The 11,549-nt window shown below is 40.2% G+C and overlaps 1 protein-coding gene across 1 annotated transcript; it reads left to right on the forward strand.

The window, feature by feature from the left end:
* The first annotated feature begins 853 nt into the window (after positions 1-853).
* On the forward strand, positions 854-10,257 carry LOC119916468 (gastrula zinc finger protein XlCGF57.1-like). The gene is made up of 3 exons (XM_038736500.1): positions 854-967; positions 7,903-8,034; positions 8,325-10,257. Exons 2-3 carry the CDS (start codon positions 8,016-8,018, stop codon positions 10,148-10,150), a joined length of 1,845 nt encoding a protein of 614 aa, XP_038592428.1. The 5' UTR covers positions 854-967; positions 7,903-8,015; the 3' UTR covers positions 10,151-10,257.
* The last annotated feature ends 1,292 nt before the right edge of the window (positions 10,258-11,549 follow it).

Raw genomic sequence — 11,549 nt, forward strand, 5'->3', positions numbered from 1 at the left:
CTTTTTGCAACTGGTGGAGTCGTCTGTCATTTGTTTAATCATTGTATAGTAGAATATTTTGGTTGTTTACCATTATAAAAGCCGGAAAACTGTGCAAACAATTCCATTTCAGGATGAAGACATTCGTATATGTTGTGAAAGTAATAAGAAGGAAAAAAGTTATAATTTGTACAGTTAGTTTTATTATTAGGGAAATTTCACATTCGCAAGACGAAATGGGCTAAATCCAAACCACATTTTGTCAAATTTTATCAAGAACTGTGTCAGTATAGCACCATGATCAAAGACATTAAAAATAAGAAGGCTATTAAGACTCATTATGTGCTCGTTACGTTTTTATTAACCGTAGTATTTTTTTTTACATGTTTTAATCTCTTAATCTCTTAATTTCTTGTTTTTAATTGATTTTCTAATTTACATTGTACATGTACCACAGATCATATAATTTATAAAACAAACAAACTGAGAAATGCCTTCGGTCACAGGCAGGAGGACGGAGGAGAGATGAGAGGAGGAACAAAACAGAGAAATAAGAAGAGCCCTTTCTGTAACACCATCGTCAGGCTGAGCCAATCAGAGGTTCGTGCGCCGGTCATTGTTTACAGTCCGACTAGCAACTTCAGAGACATCCAGACGACATTTCGGCTAATCTCTATAAACAGACATCCGCATTTGAATGCAGATACATTATTTAAAAAGCTAATAAAAAGCTAAATGGTCGTCAGATGATAGCCGATGGGTTCAGATTTACATTTCGGCCGATGCGTTCCGCCTCTTTTGCGCTCCACACGGACTGTTTACCTGCATGCAACCAAAGCCCGCTGCAACGTGATTGGTCAATACTCCCCGGACTACAGGCGGAAACCAGAACCTTCCTCTCCTGCAGACCCTGCATCCATGTGCAGATGGTAGAAAACAAACTGGAGAAAGTAGAATACGAAAGACAAAGGAGAGTAAAGAAGAGGAGGTGAGTGAAAAGTGTTTGCTGGCTAACCAGGAATCCAACATTTTGACAAATGGAGGTTCGTACGTGTTATTTAGCAGAAGAAATGTGGACAGACGACGGCAGAATACAATAATAAACATCGGTGCGGCCTTCCCCAAATGGAAATCTCTTTATAAGTCGTCATCATCTCTCATTATTCACAGTGTATATACATCAACTGTGATTACAAAATATTGCAGTATTATAATGTGTAGGACTCCAATAAGTAAAGATTATTCTTTATTTTCTTAGTGTCCCTCATATTATGATTCGGCAAACAAATCAAATTAGGAGATAAAGCTGTTATGTTCCATAATTTATTTCCTATTGAATAAAGTTGTGTTGTCTTCTTCACGTTTACCTGAGGAAGATAATCTGTGGTTGAGACATCAGTCACATACACATAATTACGCTACATTAGTGAGCATGACTAGTTAACTGCAGAAACTAGGAGGAGTTTTTAAGCTTGATATACTGTGAGTAGCTATCTATTATTAAACAGATTAGCATAATTGATTCTGATTTTAAACACAACAGACACTGTCAGCTCAGTGTCAGCACTGTGTATGTAGCCTGCTGACTTCACAAACAAAACCTGCTGCACCAACACAGTCGCATCCCACAGTGTCAGACACGCCCTGGCTATGAGATGGGGCTGGCTGCATGGTGCACAAAATTTTAAACTGTAGGTTAAATATTAGCTGCTGGCGCCATTTGAAAGCCATACTACCATCCTGTAGCTTCAGCCATTATTCTAAGTAAATAAACAAGTAGTGAAGAAGTGCGATGAATGTATCCAAATGTACCAGAGTAAAAGTAATGATTTTTCTCTTAGCTACTCAAGTAAGAGTAAAAGTATGAAGCATTAAAACTACTTTGACAAGTACAATTTGCTCTAAAAAGTTACTTGACATGTAATGGAGTAAAAGTAACTCGTTACTGCCCACCTCTGAAAGTAACCTCCGGTGTGTGTTCCTTTCTGTGTGCAGCTTTTGCCTGAGTTACACGTGAAAACTCCTTTTTTATTCTGTTAGGTGTTTATTTGTAGGTGCCTTATCAAATTGGTAGTTTTAAAGTCAGCTCTTTTTACATGAGTAAACACAACCCGCAAATTTTGCCTATAAAAATTAGGGCTTTAGCGATTCATTGATTAAACATATACAAAAATTATTTGCATCGATGCTTTGTTTAATCGAGCGATTCCTAAAGTGTGGTGCGCGCACCCCGTAGAGGCATCTCACGCACCCCAAGGGGGAAAAATGTAACGTTGGTGTAGTAGTGTAAAAACTACAATTAATTTTTTGTGGAATTTGTCATGAAATAACTTTCCTTTGTAAATTTAATTTAAAATGAACAACGTTATTATTAATAGTTAACTCACAAGAAATGGCTACTCACACACCTCTTTCCCTCTCCCTCTCTCTAGCCTACTTACAAATCCTCATGGATCCTGTTTTTGTCCATGTTATCTGTTTATGAGGCTTATGAGGGTGCAATTTGTAAAAAAACAGAGAGGGGGGTATTCCATCCATCCATCCATCCATCATCAACCGCTTATCCTGCATACAGGATAGAGTGACTTCGGGCATGTTCACTGGTGTAACAGACACTGGGCTGCTTGTCATCATATACAGTGGGTACGGAAAGTATTCAGACCCCTTTAAATTTTTCACTCTTTGTTTCATTGCAGCCATTTTCCAAAAATCAAAAAAGTTCATTTTATTTCTCAGTAATGTACACTCAGCACCCCATCTTGACAGAAAAAAACAGAAATGTAGAAATTTTTGCAAATTTATTAAAAAAGAAAAACTGAAATATCACATGGTCATAAGTATTCAGACCCTTTGCTCAGTATTTAGTAGAAGCACCCTTTTGATCTAATACAGCCATGAGCTCACATCTGGATTTGGGTATCCTCTGCCATTCCTCCTTGCAGATCCTCTCCAGTTCTGTCAGGTTGGATGGTAAACGTTGGTGGACAGCCACTTTCAGGTCTCTCCAGAGATGCTCAATTGGGTTTAAGTCAGGGCTCTGGCTGGGCCATTCAAGAACAGCCACGGAGTTGTTGTGAAGCCACTCCTTCGTTATTTTAGCGGTGTGCTTAGGGTCATTGTCTTGTTGGAAGGTAAACCTTCGGCCCAGTCTGAGGTCCAGAGCACTCTGGAAAAGGTTTTCGTCCAGGATATCCCTGTACTTGGCCGCATTCATCTTTCCCTTGATTGCAACCAGTCGTCCTGTCCCTGCAGCTGAAAAACACCCCCACAGCATGATGCTGCCACCACCATGCTTCACTGTTGAGACTGTATTGGACAGGTGATGAGCAGTGCCTGGTTTTCTCCACAAATACCGCTTAGAATTAAGGCCAAAAAGTTTTATCTTGGTCTCATCAGACCAGAGGATCTTATTTATCACCATCTTGGAGTCCTTCAGGTGTTTTTTAGCAAATTCCATGCGGGCTTCCATGTGTCTTGCACTGAGGAGAGGCTTCCGTCGGGCCACTCTGCCATAAAGCCCCGACTGGTGGATTGCTGCAGTGATGGTTGACTTACTACAACTTTCTCCCATCTCCCGACTGCATCTCTGGAGCTCAGCCACAGTGACCTTTGGGTTCTTCTTTACCTCTCTCACCAAGGCTCTTCTCCCCCGATAGCTCAGTTTGGCCGGACGGCCAGCTCTAGGAAGGGTTCTGGTCGTCCCAAACGTCTTCCATTTGAGGATTATGGAGGCCACTGTGCTCTTAGGAACCTTAAGTGCAGCAGAAATTTTTTTGTAACCTTGGCCAGATCTGTGCCTTGCCACAATTCTGTCTCTGAGCTCTTCAGGCAGTTCCTTTGACCTCATGATTCTCATTTGCTCTGACATGCACTGTGAGCTGTAAGGTCTTATATAGACAGGTGTGTGGCTTTCCTAATCAAGTCCAATCAGTATAATCAAACACAGCTGGACTCAAATGAAGGTGTAGAACCATCTCAAGGATGATCAGAAGAAATAGACAGCACCTGAGTTAAATATGAGTGTCACGGCAAAGGGTCTGAATACTTATGACCATGTGATATTTCAGTTTTTCTTTTTTAATAAATTTGCAAAAATTTCTACATTTCTGTTTTTTTTTCTGTCAAGATGGGGTGCTGAGTGTACATTACTGAGAAATAAAATGAACTTTTTTGATTTTTGGAAAATGGCTGCAATGAAACAAAGAGTGAAAAATTTAAAGGGGTCTGAATACTTTCCGTACCCACTGTAAACAGATCATCATATTTTGATGTTTATTGCACCTTCAGTAATATCGGCTGCCTTCTATTTAACACTATTCTGCTGCTCAATGGAGCAAAGTGTTGATAGGCTATTATTCGCAACGTTTAACCAATCAGTGCTGTGGGCGGGACACTAAGCAAACAAATAAGTAAAAAAATAAATAAGTACAAAATACATCTATTTGTATATGTACACACACACACACACACACACACATACATTTATATATATATATATATATATATATGAGCAAACCTAGAGAGAGGAGGTGTGGGGGTGCAGCAACCCGGTCAAGATGTAGAAGGGGTGTGTTGCCTAAAAAGTTTGGGAACCGCTGGTTTAATCCATATAACTATATATTGTTTTGCTTGGACATTTTTAACTGTCACACATCACGTTCTCTCTGTGATCAAGTGAACACAATGTGATTATGATGGCGCTGTTTGCAAAGTGGAGGAAGAGAGAGAAAATAGGAGGGACGAAGAAGAAAGTGTCCAAAGTCTGGGATTATTTCAAGCTAAAAGAAAACAACTCTGTAATGTCACAATCTTTCCACCGTTAAAACAAAACGTATGTAGCCTACCGCAAGACGACATCTGATCAGAAAGCACCTGGTCTAGTAGGGTTCGAGTTATGTGGGAGCCAGTGGGAGCTCAGCTCCCATAAGAAGGGTCTGAGCTCCCATGAAAGCATCAAAATCATGCAACTGTGTGGGTCACTAATTCATTTGTCAACAACCATTATTATGAATCATAAATAATGGATTTTTTATTGTAATTAGTACTATTATTTACATTAAAAAGATAAACGGGCTTAAATGAACACGTTTTACTAATGAACTACCCTGCGCACTGCATGACTAACAGTATGGCTGCACTTCTCTACCATCAGCCACTATGGTGTGCAGTACAACTCAGTTGTATTGTACTGTATTAGCAAATTACAGGCCAATTTCCAATCTCCCATTCTTCTTCTAAGTACTGGAAAAGTTGTTGCCGCCCATCTGCAGGACCACCTCAAACATAACAACGTTTTTGAAATATTTCAGTCTGGTTTCCGCTCTGCTCACAGCACAGAAACAGCCCTGGTTAGAGTTAAAAATGACCTACAAATGACAGCTGATGCTGGCTCACTATATCCCTCGATCTGTCTGCTGATTTCAATTCTGTGTATCATGGCATACTCCTCAACTGGCTACACCAAACCACTGGACTCACTGACCCTGCTCTTAACTGGTTTAAATCGTACCTCACTGACAGAACAGAGTACATTTCACTAGGAAGTGCATGGTCCCGGCAACTCAAGGTCACCTGCAGCCTCCCCCAGGGGTCAGTACTTGGCACCATCCTCTTCATTTTTACAGTATCTCATCAAAGTGAGTACACCCCTCACATTTTTGTAAACATTTGATTATATCTTTTCAGCCCAATTTGGACATTTTCACTTAGTGGTGTACTCACTTTTGTAGCCAGCGGTTTAGACATTAATGGGTGTGTGATGTGTTATTTTGAGGGGACAGCAAATTTGCACTGTTAAACAAGCTGTACAGTTACTACTTTACATTGTAGTAAAGTGTCATTTCTTCAGTGTTGTCACATGAAAAGATATAATCAAATATTTACAAATATATGAGGGGAGATGAGATACTGTACATCCTACCCCTCGGCTATTTCATTAGCCTCTAAGGAGTCTCATTTCTCTGCTATGCTGATGACACACAACTGTACTTAAAATCGCAGACACACACCACTGCAGCTTCATCAACATCATCATCTTCTTCAACACTCACCACCTGTCTGGAGGAGATAAAGGTATGGATCAAACACAACTTCCTTCAGTTGAACAGCTCCAAAACTAAGGCAATTCTTGTTGGCACCTTGTATCAAATCCAGTCATCCTCCATAACTGGTATTACTTTCTCTGGTCTCCACAACAGTCACCAATCTTGGTGTAAGATTTGACCCACAACTCACATTTTAAGCCCATATCAAACCATTTCAGAAATATTGCAAAACTCTGTTCCACACTGCTGAAAAACTGGTCCACATCTTTGTCTCCTCCATACTGAATTACTGTAATGCACTTCTGATCGGGATCCCTAACAAGAGTCTGTGGAGACTGCAGTATGTTCAGAACAGTGCTAAAAGGTTTCTGATGAGAGTGCAAAAGTATGACCACATTACACCCATTCTCCTTTCACTTCACTGGCTTCCCGTTTCTGCTAGGACCCCCCCCCCCCCCCCCCCCCCCGAAAAACGATTTTCTTTTATTATTGCAATTATGATTGGATTTAAAAAAAACTTTTAGCAAAAGTTAAATATTCACTGCCAGTCTATTTTTGACGGAAGCCGTGTCAAGCAGCGCAGAGCAGATGAACCGGGCAGGAAGTCAGACAAAGAATGGCATAGAGAATCTGTTCACAGAAATCAAGGACAGCCGAACAAATCAATAAAATCGGCAAAATGAGGCAGGCAAAAAGCTCTTATTCTGTAATGCTCCATATGGAGGCACATTTGGAGTTTAGCTAACAGATTAGTTTCATCTGGCTTGATCGATATATAGAATTGAGTATCATCTGCATAACAATGAAAGTTTATGGGGTGTTTCCTGATATTGTCTAAAGGAAGCATATATAAAGTGAACAGGATTGGTCCCAGCACAGATCCTTGTGAAATTAAGGAGGGCCTTACTATAAGTTTTAAGACTATCTTGCCAGATTAAACGAGATTCTTCCAGATTGGTGGAACGCTGTTTCCTTTCAAGTTACCCAAATCTTCACTTTAATTTGTGAGTTTCAGTGTTATACTATGGAGCTAACAATCTTTGTTTTATTGCTTTCTTTTTTAGAGGGGCAACAGAGTCGATTGTCATGTGCAGTGATCCTGCAGCACTATCAACAAGATGATCGACTTGGGAAGGACTGAAATTAGCATTGTAGTACTCTAGTACTCTGTTACATGTTAAATAAAAAGCTGATGGAATCACTTCCTTAAATTCAGCTACAGCACTATCAGATTGATCTCTTGTAGACATTTTTGCCTAATAATGTGTGGTCCAGCAATAGGAACTCAAAAATTATTAAATAGTGGTCAGATAAAAAGGGATATATATTTATGTTAGGGTTGGGCCGGGTGTCGATACCATAGTCCATCGGCGATGGCTGACAGATGGTCGATGGTTGAGCAGGCATCGTGATTGTAAAACCCCGCCTGCTGGCAAAAAAATTCTAGATTTTTCACATAATACCACCATGTGAAAGCAGGTTTTAATCACCACGAACATTGTTATTATAAATTTTAAATACGCTTCGCACCTTCCTCAGAATTCTCTTCTCCCCACACTCAGACACACTATCTATCTATCTATCTATCTATCTATATCTATCTATATATCTATATATATATATAGATATAGATAGAGAGATAGATAGAGAGAGAGAGAGAGAGAGATGTGTATATATATAGAGAGAGAGATTATTTATTTTTTTTCATCAGATCAGCTGCAGACCTAGAGGCATTCTAAAATCATATATTGATGTATACCAGCAAGCGCTTCACTTTCATTTCCCCAGTTTATGAGGCAAGAGTTCTGCTTGCTGCTCTGGACTATAACTTACATGTGCACTAACTGATATTGAATGGTTGAAATGTATGTAATTACAGTTTCAGAAGACTTTACAAGCAAAACGGCAGAAGACATTGTTCATATGCCCTGAATTCTGAAAAAACCTACTACCTAAAGGATTGTAAAGAGGAGAATCACAGGTGGAGTGGGGATGCCTCGAATGAAGACCGGTAAGACTTTGTTTACCTCCAGATCTGAAGTTGACGGTAACTCAATGTCATCCTGCTGTCATCATCAGATCTAACAGCGCATATGTGGTGTTCTGGAGGGCTGTTAAAATCACCCCAGTTGTTTATTTAAATTAATTTGCACCATCACTTTGGTTACACGTGTTCTTGACCTGTATCCGAATATTTATTAAGGGAACTCATTCTTCCACATTATAGATTAGCTCTTCTTTTTCTTTTCTTTTATTAGTTTCCTAGAAAATGGCTGCCAGCATTTTTGCTGTGTGTTTCAGTGTTTCCTGCAGATGTCCAGAAGCTGTTGGTGATTAAAGAAGAGGTTCCCTCTGAGTGGAGCCCCAGTCTGGACCAGGAGGACCCAGAGCCCCTACACATAAAAGAAGAACAGGAGGAACTCTGGACCAGTCAGGAGGGAGAGCAGCTTAATGGACTGGAGGAGGCTGATATCACCAGGTTCCCATTCACTGCTGTTACTGTGAAGAGTGAAGATGAGGAAGAGAAACCTCAGTCTCCACAGCTTCATCAAAGACAAACTGAGGACAACAGAGAGGCAGAGCCTTCAGCCAGCAGCTCAGCTACGCAGATAAAAACAGAAACTGATGGAGGATCAGAACCTGCTGGGAACCTTGATCCAGATAGTCATTTACAACCAGATACTGATGAAAAAGCTTCAGACTCTGAAGTCAGTAAAAATAACTGTCATGAACCTTTGTCAGATTCTGAAGCTGAAACTGAAGACAGTGACAATGGTTGGAAGGAGACCAGAGCACCTGAGTCAGGTGTAAATGCTCTGAAATATAAGGAAGCTCCTGTAAGTGATGCAGGATGTAATGCTGGGAAAGAATCATTTAGCTGCTCAGAGTGTGGTAAACGATATCACTACAAGAGGTCTCTTCAGAGACACATCATGTGTCATTCAGGAAAAAGGTCCTCCAGCTGTCTGGTTAATAAAAAATCTTTTAGAATGAAGCAAAATGCAGATTCACAGATGAGAGTCCACACAGGAGAGAAACCATTTAGCTGTGATGTTTGTGGGGCGAGGTTTACTGTCCAGGGAAATCTTAAGAGACACAAGACAGTCCACACAGGAGAGAAACCATTTGGCTGTGATATTTGTGGGGGGAGATTTACACAAAAGGGTTCTCTTAAGAAACACATGAGAGGGCACGCAGGAGAGAAACACTTTGGCTGTGATGTTTGTGGGATGAGTTTTACAGAACAGGGTTCTCTGAAGAGACACATGAGTGTCCACACAGTAGAGAAACCATTTGGCTGTGATGTTTGTGGGATGAGATTTAAAGTCCAGGATTATCTTAAGAGACACATGAGAGTCCACATGGGCAAGAAACCATTTGGTTGTGATGTTTGTGGGATGAGATTTATAGTCCAGGGAAAACTTAAGACACACATGAGAGTCCACACAGGCGAGAAACCATATGGCTGTGATGTTTGTGGGATGAGATTTATAGTTCAGGAAAAACTTAAGAGACATATGAGAATCCACACAGGCGAGAAACCATATGGCTGTGATGTTTGTGGGATGAGATTTAAAGTCCAGGGTTATCTTAAGAAACACATAAGAGTCCACACAGGGGAGAAACAATTTGGCTGTGATGTTTGTGGGATGAGATTTAAAGTCCAGGGTTATCTTAAAAGACACATGAGAGTCCACACAAGAGAGAAACCATTTGGCTGTGATGTTTGTGGGATGAGATTTACAATCCAGGGAAAACTTAAGAGACACATGAGAATCCACACAAGCGAGAAACCATTTGGCTGTGAGGTTTGTGGGATGAGATTTACAATCCGGGGAAAACTTAAGAGACACATGAGAATCCACACAGGCGAGAAACCATATGGCTGTGAGGTTTGTGGGATGAGATTTAAAGTCCAGGGTTATGTTAAGAGACACATGAGAGTCCACACAGGAGATAAACCATTTGGCTGTGATGTTTGTGGGATGAGATTTAAATTCCAGTGTTATCTTAAGAAACACATAACAGTCCACACAGGAGATAAACCATTTGGCTGTGATGTTTGTGGTATGAGATTTAAAGTCCAGCGTTATCTTAAGAAACACATGAGAGTCCACACAGAATAGAAACTGTTTACCAAGCATGTTTGTAAGAACTACAGCACATCTCATTGCCCTTGCTGTTTTTCTTGTGTAAATTTTTTAATGTTTATAATAAAGTATTATAGTTAAAATTCTGCTTACTGCCAACATAAGCCATTTACGTAGACAAAATATTTAAACTCTTTTACCAAATGTTCTCTTTATCAAAGTTTTTTGTAAAACATCTGAAAATCTTTACGGTATAACATAAGAAGCAGCATAATGTACGTCTAATGGAGGGAACAAAACTGAGACCAAGACACTGCCTGTCAGGATAGATATTTATATTTCAAATGCACTGTTTGTATAACGTCTAATCAATATACTGTACGGGTGCTTTTCAGAAAAATGTGGAAAAATTCATTTTCCTCTGTAATTTCAGTCAAAAAAATGAATATTCTAGATTCACTTCACATAAAGTGAAATATTCCAGGCTTTTTTTAGTTTTAATCTCAACAGAAATGTCGACCTTCTGAAAAGTTAAAAAGTTCTCAATAAGGTTAATTTATGCACTTGGGTGGGGCTTCTCTTGCATGAATTACTGCATCAATGCAATGAAATCCATCAATTTCAAACCTGTGCGGTGTCCTGCTGATAATAAACAATCCAGTAAGATGGCACCTACTAATACTCATTTTTGCAGCCAAACAAGGCAGCCAATAAGGTAACGATGTTTTTAGGAACTTGAACAAATCTACATTTAGCCAATCCAAATCTGTACTGACTACAATAATCGTCCTCACACTCCCTCAGGAAGAGCAAGAGCACAGATGAACATATAGGTGATTTGTTCAAGCATTTGTTCACGTTATTAAGACCTATAATTGTCTTCATTGTTAGGCCGCAACCTCTAGTGGCTCTGTGACGGTAACAAAGGAGGAAGTCAGGTGAGGTAGTATAAAGAGCGAGAAAGGAAGGAGGTGGATTGAGTAGATAGTTGGGTCAAACAAACTCAGGACTTTCACACAGGAGACCAGCGTTTGAGTCCCGTGTGAAATCAAGTCAATGTTGAATTATTTTTGTTATAGCCACCTTGACATCACCTACTGGTTTGTGAACTTCTGTTTTGAAGCCTTGAGTTTGGCATTTTGGCAGTTGCCATCTTGTTTTTTGGAACCGGATGTGACCATATTTGGACAAGAGGGTGGCGCTACTTAGCTTGTTTAATACGGTGCATCCATACATGGGATGGAAATTTTGACAAGTGACAAACAGGCTTAATGTACTTACCAGAAAAATGAAACCGAGAAAATACTCCAATTTCAGTAAGCTAAGACACCTGCAGAAGAACATGGGGGGTGGGATGGGATGGGGTGGGGTTGAGGGGGCAACAGGAGACAACCAGCTTCCACACCGGGGAGCTACGTCCCCCTCAACGTGCCCC

Source organism: Micropterus salmoides, unplaced genomic scaffold (assembly GCF_014851395.1).
Source record: "Micropterus salmoides isolate LMB-PRFRI ecotype aquatic unplaced genomic scaffold, ASM1485139v1 Ms_hic_scaffold_21, whole genome shotgun sequence".
Classification (NCBI taxonomy): domain Eukaryota; kingdom Metazoa; phylum Chordata; class Actinopteri; order Centrarchiformes; family Centrarchidae; genus Micropterus; species Micropterus salmoides.